Here is a 16,164-nt window from a genome sequence, read left to right on the forward strand (position 1 = left end):
ACTCCCAGGCTCAGAGGCCCGGCAGCCTCTCCCAGCGCCCGCCCCTCCTAGGCACCCTGGGGCCACTCTCCGTCCCCACCCCAGGCCCTGGGGATTGCTGGCCCAGGCTGCCCTCGCAGGGCTATTCTTCCCCGGCCCCTCCTCCCTTCCGTTTCCGCGGCTGGGGCTGGGCAGGAGGGCCGGCAGGCATGGGGGCTACTGCCCGCCCCTTCCCCTCAGCGGCCCGCCCCGGGGTCTGAGCCAACTGAAACCCGGGAGGAGGAAGCACCGAATCAGGAACTGGCCAGTTGGCTGGGCCTAAGGCAGCCCTCGGCGCCCCTGGATCAGCTGCCCAAGCTGTGAGTGAGTGGTAACTCCTGGCCAAGGCCCAGGAGGCAGGCAGGGGGCGGGGGGGTGGGGGGGGGGAGGCGGCCCAGGGGCAGGGGCTGGGGCCCAGCAGGCTAGAGACACGGGGGCGGGTGGGGCAGGAGTGGCTGCAGGAGCAGGGCCCAGGCTGTGGGTGCCCCATTGCTCAGGGTCTCCCTGGGGCGCCTGCAGGGGAGAGCTGGGCCCTGCCAAGGGCCCTGGGTGCATGCGCCCCTGTAACGGGTGCTGGGTGGGAGGCCTGGCACACAGGAAGCAGTGAGAGTCAGTCCCAAGCCAGGTGGTGTTTGTACCTGTGAGTGCTGGTCAGCAGGACAGGCCCCCACCTTCCTCCCTCCTGCCTGCAACTCCTCTGGGTCCTCAGCCCCCAGGCCTCCCTGCCCTCCTCCTCCACCTCCAGCAGCTGCCTCCCCCGCTGACGGCCTCTCCTTTCTCTGTGCCCAGAACAGCACTATGGGCTTCTCTTCGGAGCTGTGCAGCCCCCAGGCCCACACGGCCGTGCAGCAGATGCAGGAGGCCGAGCTGCGGCTGCTGGAGGGCATGAGGAAGTGGATGGCCCAGCGGGTCAAGAGTGACCGGGAATACGCGGGCCTGCTGCACCACATGCAGGACAGCGGGGCCCAGAACCGGGCCGGCCCCGACAGCCCCATCAGCCAGGTGGGCCTCCTCGCCCCCTTCCCACCCTCGCCCCGAGGAATGCCTGTGGGTTCCAGGGTTATCTGCCTGCCCCTTCCTTTCCCGAATGCCCCTGGGGAGGGTGAGAGAGGGGGCAGTCCCAGGCTCCGAGGCCATTGTCCCCTCCCCGTGACCCCTCCCGCCCCCGCAGTCCTGGGCAGAGATCACCAGCCTGACGGAGGGCCTGAGCCGGTTGCTGAGGCAGCACGCCGAAGATCTGAACTCCGGGCCCCTGAGCAAGCTGAGCCTGCTGATCGGGGTGCGGCAGCAGCTGCGCAAGACCTACAGCGAGCAGTGGCAGCAGCTGCAGCACGACCTCACCAAGGTGGGTGGGCGTCCTGGGCCGTCACCTGGGCCTCTCTGCCCACACTTTGAGCTCAAAGGGCTGGCTTTGCACAAGAGCCCCTGGATTCACAGGGAAGTGGAAGTCCTGACCGCAGGCCCGCCCCCCGCAGCTTCCTTTCCCGCCTGGTTTGCTGCCTCGCCGGGCTTGGGCTGCCCTCCAGCGGGGCCTCCCCGTGCATTTTACTTTCTGTCACTCTGTGCCTCTGGGCAGAGTGCCGGGAGTACAAGGATGAGTGGTCCCGCCATTGCCTGGGTAGCGCAGGGCATCAGCGGGCTCTGGGGCTGAGAGACAGGGAGAGGAACGAGGGCTAGTCTGTCTGTCCTTGTCCTGGGTGGACTCCTCTCAGGGCCCAAGGGACGCCACAAGGCAGCAGTGTGGCCCCAGCACAGAGGCCCCAGCACAGAGGTTAAAGACGGGGGCTGTGAAGTCGGCCTGCCTGCATTTGAATCCGGCTCAGCTCCTGCGTCTGTTGCTCTCCCAGCGCCTGGCGCTGTTTACCTGGGTGTTTCAGCCTGTCATTCAGCGATTTTCAACGGGTGTGCTGCGGCCCACTGGTGCGCCACAAGAATTTTATTTTTTAAATATATTTGTATCGATTTCAGAGAGGAAGAGAGAGGGAGAGAGAGAGAAATATCAGTGATGAGAGAGAATCATGGATTGGCTGCCTCCTGCACGCCCCCCACTGGGGATTGAGCCCGAAACCCGGGCATGTGCCCTCGACCGGAATCGAACCCGGGACCCTCTGTCTGCAGGCCAATGCTCTATCCCAGGGGTCCTCAAACTACGGCCCGCGGGCCACATGCAAATACAAATATTGTATTTGTTCCCGTTTTGTTTTTTTACTTCAAAATAAGATATGTGCAGTGTGCATAGGAATTTGTTCATAGTTTTTTTTTAAACTATAGTCCAACCCTCCAACGGTCTGAGGGACAGTGAACTGGCCCCCCGTTTAAAAAATTTGAGGACCCCTGCTTTATCCACTGAGCCAAACCAGCTAGGGCCACAAGAATTTTTAAAACTTGCAATACCTGACTGTTTAGTCAGGGGCACTGACCTCTTTTCCCTTAGATTGTCAAGTAAAAAAAATGACAACAGCCAACACAACAACAGCCATCCAGTGTGGCTTGACTCATAAATATATAAGTCATATAATGGAGTTGCGTCTTGCTGGTCGAGAAACATCAACGTGATTGAAATACATCGATTGGTTGCCTCCGGCACATGCCCCAACCAGGGCCAGGGAGGAGCCTGTAACGGAGGTACATGCCCTTGACTGGAATCGAACCCGGTCCGCAGGCCGACACTCTATCCACTGAGCCAAACCAGCCAGAGCAATAATTGCTACTTTTATTAGTAGTAGTGTTTTGTAAGCCAATCAAAAGTATCCTATTTGTTTTGCCAGACCGGCAAAAATATATTTTTCGGTGTGCCGCAGGATTTTGGTGATGAGTTTATGTGTGCCATGAGATGAAAAAGGTTGAAATTGCTGTTCTAGTTCAACGTTCCGGTCAAGCCCCTGTACCACCCCCAGGGTCCAGTGCAAAAGCCAGCCTTGCTGTGGACCCACAGCGGCCCCTGGTGGCCAGTGTCAACCCATTCTCCTCTCTCCCCAAAAGCTTATCTAAAACACAGGGTCTGCCAGCCCTGGCTGGTTTGGCTCAGTGGATAGAGCGTCAGCCTGTGGACTGAAGGGTCCCGGGTTCAATTCTGGTCAAGGGCACATGCCCAAGGTCGCAGGCTTGATCCCCAGTAGGGGGCGTGCGGGAGGCAGCTGATCAAGGATTCTCTCTTATCATTGATGTTTCTATCTCTCTCTCCCTCTCCCTTCCTCTCTGAAATCAATAAAAATATACTTAAAAAAATAATAAAAATAAAATGTTCACCAGCTGGCCCTCGAAGGAAAAGGCTCGTGCAGTCTATGCGTTTCCCTCGGTTACAGATGGGGAAACTGAGGCTCAGAGGAGAGGCTGGAACTGGCCCGACAGCATCCCAGTCCCTCAACAGGGGAATTGGGACGAGAACTCTGGTCTCGACCATCTATTTTTCCTGCCCCCTTGCAGGACTCGGTGCAAAGTGAAAATGTGGGGCCCTGTCCAGGAATTACTATTTTTTTTTTCCCAAGAAAGTCATTTTATTCTCATGAAATATAATAAAACTGTTTAAGCCCTAACCGGTTTGGCTCAGTGGATAGAGCGTCGGCCTGCGGACTCAAGGGTCCCAGGTTTGATTCCGGTCAAGGGCATGTACCTTGGTTGCGGGCACATCCCCAGTGGGGAGATGCGCAGGAGGCAGCTGATCGATGTTTCTCTCTCATCGATGTTTCTAACTCTCTATCCCTCTCCCTTCCTCTCTGTAAAAAATCAATAAAATATATTTAAAAAAATAAAACTGTTTAAGCTATGCTATTCTGTTATGGCAGCCTGAGCTAAATCATCCACCCTGCCAGACCCCTTCATTGATGGTGATCTTTTTTTAAGCATTTTAAGTAGGAATTTCTTTCTTTTTTAAAATCTTTATTGTTGACAGTATTACAGATGTCCCCTTTTTCCCCCCATTGACCCCTTCCAGCTCGCCCCTGCCCCAGGCCCTCATCACCCTATTGTCTGTGTCCATGGGTTGTGCATATATGCTTTCAAGGCCTTGTCAAAGAATTATTGACCATTTCAGGATGGCATCCACAGTGTGGAGCTCTATGTGCCTGCAGCGGGGCCCTGCCTGCCACCAGATACCACTCTGGGCTGAGGAGGGGCAGTTGTCACTTACCCCGTCCTCTCTCTGCCTCCCCAGGGGCTGTCCTCGGCCCAGCTCCTCTGCCGTAGCCTCGGCCGCAGAGGTCAGGCCCCAGAGGTCCGCCGGCCCTTCCTGGGGCTTGGCCTTGGACTTGCTGCCCTGGGGACCTGCTGACCACACTGCCTCTTCTCTCTCCCCAGACCCACAACCAGGACATTGAGAAGCTGAAGAACCAGTACCGAACCCTGGCGCGGGACAGCGCCCAGGCCAGGCGCAAATACCAGGAGGCCAGCAAAGGTGCGTGGCTTCCCTCGGACCCGTCCACAGGTGCCCGGAGAGGAGGCAGGGGCTGCCCAGGCCTCTGTGCCGTCACCCACACCCCCTCCCCTTAACCTCGCAGACAAGGACCGCGACAAGGCCAAGGACAAGTACGTGCGCAGCCTGTGGAAGCTCTTCGCTCATCACAACCGCTACGTGCTTGGCGTGCGGGCTGCGCAGCTGCACCACCAGCACCACCACCAGCTCATGCTGCCCAGCCTGCTCCAGTCGCTGCAGGACCTGCACCAGGAGATGGCCTGCATCCTGTGAGCCCCGGGCCCCCGCCCCACCCCGTCACAGCCCCATCACCCTGCCCCCGTGCCCAGAGGCAGGGTCCAGAGAAGTCAGTCCCGTGACAGTGATGGTCGTAGAATCACGTGGGAACGGGCCTTGGGCCGAGGATTGGAGCCATTCGATGTGTATCTGAATCACATGATCCCAGGGCCCCTTATTACAGGGTTTTAATTATATTTATTGAGATCATTCTAGGCTCTGGGATACAGCAGAGAAAAACACCAAAAAATACCTATCCGCTAAGATCATTCATGTCAGGGTAGAGAGGAAAGAGAGTCAGTAACTAAAGTAAAAAGCATGTTAGAAGCGACAAGTGTTCTGGAGAAAACAAAAACAAGGAAGGGGCGGTGGGGAGGCAGCCTTAAACAGAGTGGTGTGAAAAAGCCTCAGAGGTGGAGGCATGGGCCAGGGGATGCTGGGAGAAAAGCCACACCAGGAAAAGGGAGCAGCAGGTGCAAAGGCCCTGAGGCAGGAGATGGCCTGAAGTGAGGGGAAAGCGAGGAGGCCGGTGTGGCCTGCACAGAGTCAGGGAGGGGCTGAGTCAGACGCGAGGCCGGAGCTGTCCAGGCGTGGGGGCTGCTGGGCTGTAGAGGGTCCAGCAGGCCACTGCAAGGACTTTGGCCTCAGGGGGCAAGGCCAACGGCAGGGAGGACCAGACAGGAGGCATCTGCAGTAATCCAGACCACAGCCCGTGGCTGCTGGGACCCATAGAGGGGAGAAGGGGTCAGGTGCTGGGTGTAGGTTGAAAGTGGTGCAAGTGGGACGACCTCCTGGACTGGAAGTGGGGCGTGGAATAGAGGCGTTCAGAGTGACGCGGAGGGTTTGGCCCGGCGCTCCTGGAAGATGCAGTCGCCGTTAGCTTACGTGGAGAAGGCTATGGGAGAAACAGGTTCCAGGTTCGGGAGCCAAGAAAAGGAACTCCCTTTCAATGAGTGGAGTTTGGTGTCCAACGGGGGGCGTTTGAGTACGTAGATGGGTACTTGAGACTGGGGCTCTGAGGAGGTGCTGGGACTGGAGACATCAGTGTGGGGGTCGCAGCACATCGATGACTGATGCATGTGTGATTGTAGCTCACTTTTTTTAAAAAATGTATTTTTATTGATTTCAGAGAGGAAGGGAGAGGGAGAGAGAAACATCAATGATGAGAGAGAAGCATTGATCATCTGCCTCCTGCACGCCCCCTACTGGGGAGTAAGCCTGTATCCTGAGCAGGTGCCCTTGACTGGAATCGAACCCGGATCCTTCAGTCCGCAGGCCGACGCTCTACCCACTGAGCCACACGGGCTAGGGCTGTAGCTCACTTTTAACCAGCATGTTCGTCGTGTGTACTGCATACCACGCACAATCTCACTGGGCCCTCATTACCACTCCCAGCTCCCCCATCACACATAACAGGGAGTGGAGGTCAGGAGACGGTCAGTAGTTTGCCTGATGGGCTGGTCATTTGGCCTGTCAGCGAGAAGGTGGGGGCTCAACCCCCCACTGCTGACTCCCAACCCAGAGTCGGGGCCCCAGCTTCCCAGCCTTGCCCCAGCCCGAGGCCCGGCTGACCCGGGGTCCCGTCGGGGGGGTAGGAAGGAGATCCTGCAGGAATACCTGGAGATCAGCAGCCTGGTGCAGGACGAGGTGGCGGCCATTCACCAGGAGATGGCGGCAGCCGCTGCCCGCATCCAGCCCGAGGCCGAGTACCACGGCTTCCTGCGGCAGCACGGGTAAGATGGCCTTGGACTTGCTGCCCCTCCTCGCCCCTGCCCGGCACCGGAGCTGCTGGCCTGTTCCCTGACCGGGCCCTGTCCCCCCCGCAGGTCCGTCCCTGACGTCCCACCCTGCGTCACCTTCGATGAGTCGCTGCTGGAGGAGGGCGAGGCCCTGGAGCCGGGGGAGCTGCAGTTGAATGAGCTGACGGTGGAGAGCGTGCAGCACGCGTGGGTGGCAGGCCGGCACGGGGCGGGCGCTGTCTGGCTGCAGGGGTTGTCCGAGGGGCGGCTCCAACCCTGCCCTTCCTCCTGGCACAGGCTGACTGCAGTGACCGATGAGCTGGCTGCGGTCACCCAGATGGTGCTCGGCCGGCAGGAGATGGTCACTCAGCTGCAGCGTGAGCTCCGGCACGAGGAGCAGGCCATCCACCCCAGGCAGCGGTGAGAGGTCCCACCTACAGCAGCCTCCCCCCCCACCCCGCCTTGCTGGCTGCAGGCTGAGCCCTCTCTCCCCGGCCCCACCTGCCCGCCTGCAGGGTCTACCTGCTGAGCAAGAGGCAGGTGTTGCAGGAGGAGCTGCAGGGGCTGCAGGTGGTGCTGTGCAGCCAGGCCAAGCTGCAGGCCCAGCAGGAGCTGCTGCAGGCCAAGCTGGAACGGCTGGGCCCCGGCGAGCCCCCGCCGGTGCCCCTGCTGCAGGATGACCGCCACTCCACGTCGTCCTCGGTGAGCGCCCCCACCCCCACCCACGGGGCCACCCAGCCGGCCTGCCCGGGCCGAGCTCCTCACTGTCGCCCTCCCCCTCCCCAAGCCTGGCCACCCGCTGACGTCTGTCCCTGGCCTCAGGAGCCGGAGCGGGAAGGGGGAAGGACGCCCACCCTGGAGATCCTCAAGACCCACATCTCGGGAATCTTTCGCCCCAAGTTCTCGGTGAGTGAGGCCTGGCCGGCCCGCGCCTCTGCCTGCCCCTTCGCCCAGGGCGTGGGCCGGCCAGGATCTCAGAGAGGCCGCCCTGAGCCCCTCTGACCGTGGTGTCTGAGTGGCCACTGGGTTGCCCAAATAGAGAGAAGGCTCTGCCCAGGCTACTTTTATTGGGTGTCCTGGCATAGGTGTCCCCGGATCCTGCCAACCCCACTCCCCTTCCCTCTGCCACCACAGTGCTAAAGGGACCTGCAGGCTTGGTTACCCCACAGCTCTTCCTGCTGGGGTGGGGGGGGGGCAGGGGCTGTGGCCTGGTGTGAAAGGCAAACGCGTGGTGTGGGGCCGGCCAGCTGGCTTCCCGTCCCAGCTCTGCCTGGAGCCCGCGCCATTCTCGACAGCCTGCTCTGGGGCGTGCGGACGGCTCGGCCTGCTCCTGGGGTGGTTTGGGAGGACTGAGGGGCCTGTAAGACAGACACCCTCCTGACCCCCGCTGGCCTCCCGGTCACCCCCCTCGCTCCTCCCCTGCCCCTCCCCAGCTCCCCCCACCGCTGCAGCTCATCCCCGAGGTCCAGAAGCCCCTGCACGAGCAGCTGTGGTACCACGGGGCCATCCCGCGGGCAGAGGTGACGGAGCTGCTGACACAGTCCGGGGACTTCCTGGTGCGGGAGAGCCAGGGCAAGCAGGAGTCCGTGCTGTCCGTGCTGTGGGACGGCCAGCCCCGACACTTCATCATCCAGTCCGCGGACGTGAGTGCGCCGGCCCCCCCTCCCGGCCGCCGGGGGGAGGGGGGGGCTCCCCGGGGTAGGAGGGTGCCTCCCTGGCAGAGCGCCCGGGCCACCCTCCCGGCCGCCGGGGGGGATGGCCTCGCCAGGGGTGAAGGGGTGCCTCCCTGGCAGAGCTGCCTGGGCCACAGAGACCCCTCAGTTCCTGCAGCCAAACAGGCTTAAGCCTTCAGTGCGGGTTCTGCCCGGAGGAGGGGAGCCATGAGGTTATACCTTTCTTCCTCCTTTTTTCTTTTCTTTCCTTTCCTTTCCTTTCCTTTTCTTTTCTTTTCTTTTCTTTTCTTTTCTTTTCTTTTCTTTTCTTTTCTCTTCTCTCCCCTCCCCTCCCCTCCACTCCCCTCCCCTCCTCTTTTTTCCTTCCTCCCTTCCTTCCTTCCTTCCTTCCTTTCTTTTTAATATGTTTTTATTGACTTGAGAGGGAGGGAGAGATAGAAACATCAATGCTGAGAGAGAGTCGCTGATCGGCTGCCTCCTGCACGCCCCACACTGGGAATCGAGCCTGCAACCCGGGCATGTGCCCTGACCAGGAATCAAACCGTGATCTCCTGGTTCAAAGGTTGATGCTCAACCACTGAGCCACACTGGCCGGGCAGGTTATGCCTTTCTGCAGTGTCTCTGCCTCTCGTCCTGGGCAGACCCTTTCTCCCTGCTGCTCCCCGCCCCCTCCCCCGAGGGCTCAGGCCCCCTCCCCCGAGGGCTCAGGTCCCCTCAGCAGTGGAGGCTGCTGACCCCAGGACGCCCTGCCCCGCAGAACCTGTACCGACTGGAGGGCGATGGCTTTCCAAGCATTCCCTTGCTCATCGACCACCTGCTGCGCTCCCAGCAGCCCCTCACCAAGAAGAGCGGTATTGTCCTGAGCAGGGCTGTGAACAAGGTAAGCCTGCGCCCCGGCCACCCACCCCGCCCACGGCAGGCCTTGGGGAGCGGGGTTCAGGCCCAAAGAATCGGGCAGGAGGGCCTTTCCAGGTCCCCAGTCTCTGGGCTCCACACAGGGGCAGCCACCTGCTGGATTTGGAAGGTCAGGGCCACTCCCATCCACAGGCTGGCGAACTTTGGCCCCTGCCTGGTCCCCAAAGTTCCCCGAGTAGGATCCTGATAGGGTCCAACCCCCATTTTACAGACTAACAAACTGAGGCACCAAGAAATGAAAGATGTAGCCTCGGTGGGAGATGTTCAGTCTTTCTCAGGGCCCAGTACACCTTCCCTTCGCTCGCTTCTGACCCCGCCCCCCCTTCCTCAGGACAAGTGGGCGCTGAACCACGAGGACCTGGTGTTGGGCGAGCAGATTGGGCGGGTGAGTTGAGTGCCCTGCGGCCTCCTGGATACCTGCATTGTCCCACTTCCTTCCAGCCCCCCCACCCCCCGAGTCACACCAAGGCCCCCCTCCCAGAGCTCTTCTGCTTCCTGCCTCTCTGATCCCCAGCTCGTACCCTGCTCCCCTCCCGGCCACCACCATGCACCATTCTGCAGGAAACAGGGGAAGTCCCTGCTGCTGGCACCCCCCCCACACCAGCCCCTACCCCACCCACAGGGCCCCTGCCTCCCCACCCACAGGGCCCCTGCCCCCCCCCCCCCTCACAGGGCTCTGCCTCCCCCAGCACAGGGTCCCTGCCTCCCCCTCCCACAGGGCTCTGCCTCCCCCCGACAGGGTCCCTGCCTCCCCACCCCACCCGCCTCCCCAGGGAGCTGTGGTGTGCGAGAGGGGACGCACTGTGCTCCTGTGAGCTATAAAATACCTGCTTAGGAAAGAAGTCAGTTTCCTAACGATCACAAGGCTTTTCCAACCCAAGGGAAAGTAGCTGTTGTTATTCTTTTGTTTGTTTTTTAAATATATATTTTTATTGATTTCAGAGAGGAACAGAGGGAGGGAGAGAGAGATAGAAACATCGATGATGAGAGAGAATCATGGATCAGCTGCCTCCTGCACGCCCCCCACTGGGGATCGAGCCCGAAACCTGGGCATGAGCCCTTGGCCGGGAATCAAACCGTGACCTCCTGGTTCTGAGGTCGAGGCCCAACCACTGAGCCACACCGGCCGGGGCGGAAAGTGGCTTTTGGATTGTCTGTGTCACTTCTCTTTAGTGAGCATGTCAGAGGTGACATTCCCTGCCTGTCCCATGTGGACGCCCTCGGTCCCCTAACCAGGGGTAAACCAGAGAGCCGGGATGGGGCCTTGAGCCAAGGGCGGGTGGGGGCCCGGTGGGCTGTCCCCTGAGACGAGGGCACTGTGGTCCAGAGACGACGGGTAGGAACCCCGGACCGTTGCAGGGGAACTTCGGCGAAGTGTTCAGCGGGCGCCTGCGAGTGGACAACACCCTGGTGGCGGTGAAATCCTGTCGGGAGACGCTGCCGCCTGACCTCAAGGCCAAGTTTCTGCAGGAAGCCAGGTAGGTGATGACATAAGGGTCACCGCCGTGGCCCCTCAACGGGCTCCTCTGGCACGGTGACAGAGAGCTTGACTTCCGTGGTGTCATGTCATCCTCACAGACCCCCCACCTCCACCAGGGCAGAGGGGTTCAGGCTCAGTGACCCCACCCAAGGTCACACGTCCAGGCCCCCTGACCTCAGAGGCCAAGCTCGCTCTTCTGCCCTTTCCCCGTCCTCCCTCGGGCTCCCTGGGGCTCCCTGGGGCTCCCTGGGGTTCCCTGGGGTTCCCTGGGGCTCCCTGGGGTTCCCTCGGGCTCCCTGGGGATCCCCGTCCTCCCTCGGGTTCCCTGGGGTCCCTGGGGTTCCCTGGGGCTCCCTGGGGCTCCCTGGGGTTCCCTCGGGCTCCCTGGGGATCCCTGGGGCTCCCTGGGGTTCCCTGGGGTCCCTGGGGCTGGGGTAGGATGTGTAGGCCCCCACGGTGGGAGCCTAAGCAGCAGTGCCCGCCAGGATCCTGAAGCAGTACAGCCACCCCAACATCGTGCGTCTCATCGGCGTCTGCACCCAGAAACAGCCCATCTACATCGTCATGGAGCTGGTGCAGGGTGAGCCCAGGGCCAGCTCTCCAGGGGTGGGGACCTCAGCCCCCTGGGTCGGAGCCCCCCCCCTGCCCCCGCCCCCGCCTGCAGGAGGCTCAGCAAGGCTCCCCCATCCACCCCCAGGAGGCGACTTCCTGACCTTCCTTCGGACTGAGGGAGCCCGGCTTCGGATGAAGACTCTGCTGCAGATGGTGGGGGATGCAGCTGCGGGCATGGAGTACCTGGAGAGCAAGGGCTGCATCCACCGGTGAGCGGGGAGCACCCTCACACAGCCCAGCCTGCCCCCCTCACCCCCACGTAACCCCCCTAGGTTCAGGCCGTGCTGTCACCCAGCACCCCTCATTCACCTGCAGGTCCGACTCCAGCGCTGGGGTTCGCCTCTCAAGGGCAGAGAGCAGTCTTTTTGTTTTTTGCTTTTTTGGGTTTTTTGTTTTTCTTTTCAGAGAGGAAGGGGAAGGGAGAGAGAAATAGAAATATCAATGATGAGAGAGAATCATTGATCGGCTGCCTCCTGCACGCCCCCCCACTGGGCAGCGAGCCCACAACCCAGGCATGTGCCCTTGACTGGAATAGAACCCGGGACCCTTCAGTCTGCAGGCCGACACTCTATCCCAGCTGTGGGCAAACTACAACCCACGGGCCAGATCCGGCCCCTTTGAAATGAATAAAACTAAAAAAAAAAAAAAAAAAGACCGTACCCTTTTATGTAATGATGTTTACTTTGAATTTATATTAGTTCACACAAACACTCCATCCATGCTTTTGTTCCCGCCCTCCGGTCCAGTTTAAGAACCCATTGTGGCCCTCGAGTCAAAAAGTTTGCCCACCCCTGCTCTATCCACTGAGCCACACCAGCTCGGTCAGAGAGCAGCCCTTGTTCATGGGTGTGCCTGGGGGGCCCAGGTCAGGCCGGTGGCAGGTGCTGCATGGACGGTGACTGAGTGAGGCCCTTTCCTGCTCTTCCCAGGGACCTGGCTGCCCGGAACTGCCTGGTCACGGAGAAGAACGTCCTGAAGATCAGTGACTTCGGGATGTCCCGGGAGGAGGAGGACGGGATCTACGCCGCCTCGGGGGGCCTCAGGCAAGTCCCCGTGAAGTGGACGGCACCCGAGGCTCTGAACTACGGTAAGCCAATGGCATCCAGGCCTCGAGGGCCAGCCCGGGCTCACCTCCCTCTGACCGAGGACGTGGCGGCCCTCTCACGCCGCCCGCCCCCTTGCAGGCCGCTATTCCTCCGAGAGCGATGTGTGGAGCTTTGGCATCTTGCTCTGGGAGACCTTCAGCCTGGGGGCCTCGCCGTACCCCAACCTCAGCAATCAGCAGACGCGGGAGTTCATAGAAAAGGGTAAGGCAGCCCGCTCTGACAGCAGCCTCGCAGCCAAGTTTTGGGGTGTTTTGGTTTTTTTTTTAAAGATTTTGTATTGAGCCCTGACCGGTTTGGCTCAGTGGATAGAGCGTCGGCCTGCGGACTCAAGGGTCCCAGGTTCGATTCCGGTCAAGGGCATGTACCTTGGTATCGGGCTCATCCTCAGTAGGGGGTGTGCAGGAGGCAGCTGAATCGATGTTTCTCTCTCATCGATGTTTCTAACTATCCCTCTCCCTTCCTCTCTATAAAAAAAAAAAAAGATTTTGTATGGATTTTTAGAGAGAGGAAGAGAGAGGGAGAGAGAGAGAAACATCAATGATGAGAGAGAATCACTGATCGGCTGCCTCCTGCACGCCTCACACTGGAGATGAAACCCGCAACCCAGGCATGGGCCCTGACCAGGAATCGAACGGTCGATGCTCAACCACTGAGCCACACCGGCCGGGCCCAAGCGTTTGTCCCTGTGCTGCAGGGGGACTCCTCCGGGTCCCCTCACCTTCCGGTCTTCCCACTGGGGCCGAATAAGATCAATCAGTCCTGTAGCTGCCACCGAGTGAGCACAGCAGGGGAGGCGGGAATGAATCTGTCCCTTTCAGAGAAGGAAAAACTGAGGCTTGCAGAAGTCATACAACCAGCGCACGGTGGGGTTGCGATTAGGGCCTCTGTGTCCTTGGGGCTCTTGGTGAGGAAGCGTGGCTCCTGAAAAGCAGTGCGGTTTACTCAGTTCCCACTGCTCACGGGTTCGGTTCCCCCCTCCCCCCCAGGGCTGCAAGGGGGCCTCAGACTCTCTCCTCACGCCCTGGTGCTGTGCTCATCCTCACAGGGGGCCGCTTGCCCTGCCCCGAGCTGTGCCCTGACGCTGTGTTCAGACTCATGGAGCAGTGCTGGGCCTACGAGCCCGGGGAGCGGCCCAGCTTCAGCGCCATCCACCAGGAGCTGCAGTGCATCCGAAAGCGGCACCGGTGAGGCTGCGCCGCCTCTCCAGCCGGGGGCCTCTGCCTGCGAGATTGTACCTCCTCCCCAGGGCCAGCTCCCAGCGCGGCGGCTCTTCACAGCTCTGGACTCCAGGCACCGGCCTCCGTGCCCCCGGTGGGGATGCGGCCCCATGTCTGCTGTGCATCGCGCTCCTGCCAGGGCCTCCTCTTCCAAGCAGAAATAATAAACCACTTGTGCCGCCTAGTGCTCTTGGCATGCGCGCTCCCCTGGAGGGCAGGGCTTAGGACAGTGGTGGCGAACCTATGACACGCGAACTCATTTTTTTGGTTGATTTTTCTTTGTTAAATGGCATTTAAATACACAAAATAAATATCAAAAATATGTCTTTGTTTTACTATGGTCGCAAAGATCAAAACATTTCTCTATGTGACACGGCACCAGAGTTAAGTTAGGGTTTTTCAAAATGCTGGCACGCCGAGCTCAAAAGGTTCGTCGTCACTGTCTTAGGAGGAGCAGAGGAAGGAGGACGGGCAGTGTTCACGGGGCAGAACCGACGCGGTTCGAGGGGCCTGTGCAGATGTCAGGGTGACGTCCGAGTCAGGAAGCCCAGATGCAAATCCAGGCTGGCACTGGAGGCCTGAACGTCATGAGCGTATCAGTGTGCGAGAGCAGCTGACACTGCGAAGTGTGCATCGATCACTTGAGATTCAGGAGAGAGGAGAGGGTCAGGGCAAGTTAGAGCTTCCCTCAGTGGCTGCAGGGAAAGAAATGGCTTCGCGGGGAGTTTCTCTCTCACACACGCTTACTGAGCAGTGGGGTAACAGAGCTCTCATCCCTGAGTCCCCCTGAAACCCACAAAGTGACCTGAAACTGTACCAGCAGCACCAGGGAAGGTCTAGAAGCATAAACAGGAAAGATGTCTAGCGCCAAAGAACAAAGCAGAACTTTGCGGCCAAATGGCCATTCCCCCCAAGAAAGTTGAGGAAATAGTTGACGTCTCTTTTCAAAGACATGAGAGGCCTGTAACTTCTTTAAACAAGAGAAACCAGTTCGAGTATGACTCAATGGAAGTATTAAGAAGTCAAATCATATCTTTATTGGAAATGGTGAAAAGCAGAACTTCTGCTTCTGGGTAGGATGTGGTAGATCTCTGCAGGCCACCACTCTCGTTGCAACAAGGAGGAGGAAACATATAGAAGATGATAATCGTCATTTTAAAATATATTTTATTGATTTTTTACAGAGAGGAAGGGAGAGAGATAGAGAGTTAGAAACATCGATGAGAGAGAAACATCGATCAGCTGCCTCCTGCACATCTCCCACTGGGGATGTGCCCGCAACCCAGGTACATGCCCTTGACCGGAATCGAACCTGGGACCCTTCAGTCCGCAGGCCGATGCTCTATCCACTGAGCCAAACCGGTTTCGGCAATAATCGTCATTTTTAAAGAGAATGGAGAGTAGTTAGGAGAGATAAGAACCAGATGAACTAAGATGCCAAGGAGGAAAGGGCCCCACCCAGGTGAATGCTTGATGGGTGGTTATTTACGCCCCTGAGACATGCGATGAGCAAGATTGTCCTAAACAGAGGAAAGGAGAAGTGAGCCGTTTCTGTGCTATGGATTGGGCCCCAAGAGGAGCCTAAAATGCAAAGCCAGTTTTTCCCACAGAACATTTGCTGAGTTTTGGAGCCATCTAGGCCATTGGGAAGGGGCTGGGCTGGGAAGACAAGTCCCACAGCCTTGCAGGATTTGAGAGGCGGGACCTGAAACAAACCAGTAACTCCCCCTTAAGATATTGGCCAGATCTCGAACCTGTGGGTTGGGAGGCTAAAGAGCTAACCCTAGAATCTCTGAAGAGCAGATTTTGAAAGCTGAGAGAGACGGACAGTGGCCAGGCTTTCAACCCCAAATCCAAGAGGGCCACTCCTAAGGGACAGGGACAATCCAGGGGAGGACTGAGAGTTACAGAGCTGTAACTCTGCCCCATCTTAGCTCAGCACTTGACTACTGACTACAACAGGAACAAGAAAAATATCGAGGTGACTAGCTCCTCTGGGTTGGGAGGTATGGGTGGGGAAGAGGAAAGGAATAACATAGTGTGAAGTCCCTAACCTTTTTCTTTTCTTTTTTTAAATATATTTTTATTGATTTCAGAGAGGAAAGGAGAGGGAGAGAGAGATAGAAACATCAGTGAGGAGAGAGAATCATTGATCAGCTGCCTTCTGCACGCCCCCTAATTGGGGATCAAGCCCACAACCCAGGCATTTGCCCTTGACCAGAATCGAACCTGGGACCTTTAAGTCTGCAGGCCGACGCTCTATCCACTGAGCCAAACCACCAAGGGCTCCCTACCCTTGTTTTACACCCAATATGCAACATGCAAACAAAAATTATAAAATGTGCAAAAAAAAAAAATAAAGAAAAATGGGGCCAACACATAAGAGAAAACATAAACAACAGAAGTAAGACCACAGATGATCCAGATATTGGAGTTGGCAGACGACGATTTTAAAAAACTGGTTAATTTGTTAAATGGGGTGGGGGAAGGGTGGACAAAATACAGGGAAATATGGACACTTTTAACAGGGTTGTAATTTACTTAGAATCAAAGGAGCAGGTAGAACCAAAAAATGCCATCCCCCAAATTTCAAACTCATTGGATGGGTTTCATAAAAATTCATAGAACTAAAGTCACACTTCTAGAGATTGAAGACAGAATTAGTGAACTTGAAGACAGATTAATAGAAGGTGTCTAAATTGAAGTAGAGAGAGAGA

General features: G+C 58.4%; 1 protein-coding gene across 3 annotated transcripts; it reads left to right on the forward strand.

Moving 5' to 3' along the window:
• The first annotated feature begins 246 nt into the window (after positions 1 to 246).
• On the forward strand, positions 247 to 13,767 carry FES (FES proto-oncogene, tyrosine kinase). 3 transcript variants are annotated; one of them, XM_070400454.1, is made up of 19 exons: positions 247 to 338; positions 808 to 1,020; positions 1,190 to 1,363; positions 4,315 to 4,411; positions 4,515 to 4,698; positions 6,301 to 6,438; positions 6,532 to 6,651; positions 6,742 to 6,864; positions 6,960 to 7,146; positions 7,267 to 7,350; positions 7,878 to 8,087; positions 8,875 to 8,997; positions 9,364 to 9,417; positions 10,392 to 10,510; positions 10,998 to 11,092; positions 11,210 to 11,333; positions 12,054 to 12,211; positions 12,309 to 12,431; positions 13,276 to 13,767. In XM_070400454.1, the coding sequence occupies exons 2-19, from the start codon at positions 817 to 819 to the stop codon at positions 13,416 to 13,418; spliced, it is 2,460 nt and encodes an 819-aa protein (XP_070256555.1). In that variant the 5' UTR covers positions 247 to 338; positions 808 to 816; the 3' UTR covers positions 13,419 to 13,767. The 3 variants fall into 3 exon arrangements, with proteins under 3 accessions (XP_070256555.1, XP_070256554.1, XP_070256556.1); XM_070400453.1 differs by having other exon boundaries at positions 252 to 342; XM_070400455.1 differs by lacking the exon at positions 247 to 338 and adding an exon at positions 618 to 658.
• Positions 13,768 to 16,164: the final 2,397 nt, after the last annotated feature.

Source organism: Myotis yumanensis, unplaced genomic scaffold (assembly GCF_028538775.1).
Source record: "Myotis yumanensis isolate MYYU_CA2020_CCGP unplaced genomic scaffold, mMyoYum1.0.hap1 SCAF_20, whole genome shotgun sequence".
Taxonomy (NCBI): domain Eukaryota; kingdom Metazoa; phylum Chordata; class Mammalia; order Chiroptera; family Vespertilionidae; genus Myotis; species Myotis yumanensis.

Coding starts and splice junctions, on each gene's coding strand:
- FES (XM_070400454.1), top strand. CDS start 817: ATGGGCTTCTCTTCGGAGCTGTGCAGCCCCCAGGCCCACACGGCCGTG. Junction 6,652..6,741: donor GTGGAGAGCGTGCAGCACGC/GTGGGTGGCAGG, acceptor CTCCTGGCACAG/GCTGACTGCAGTGACCGATG. Junction 10,511..10,997: donor AAGTTTCTGCAGGAAGCCAG/GTAGGTGATGAC, acceptor AGTGCCCGCCAG/GATCCTGAAGCAGTACAGCC.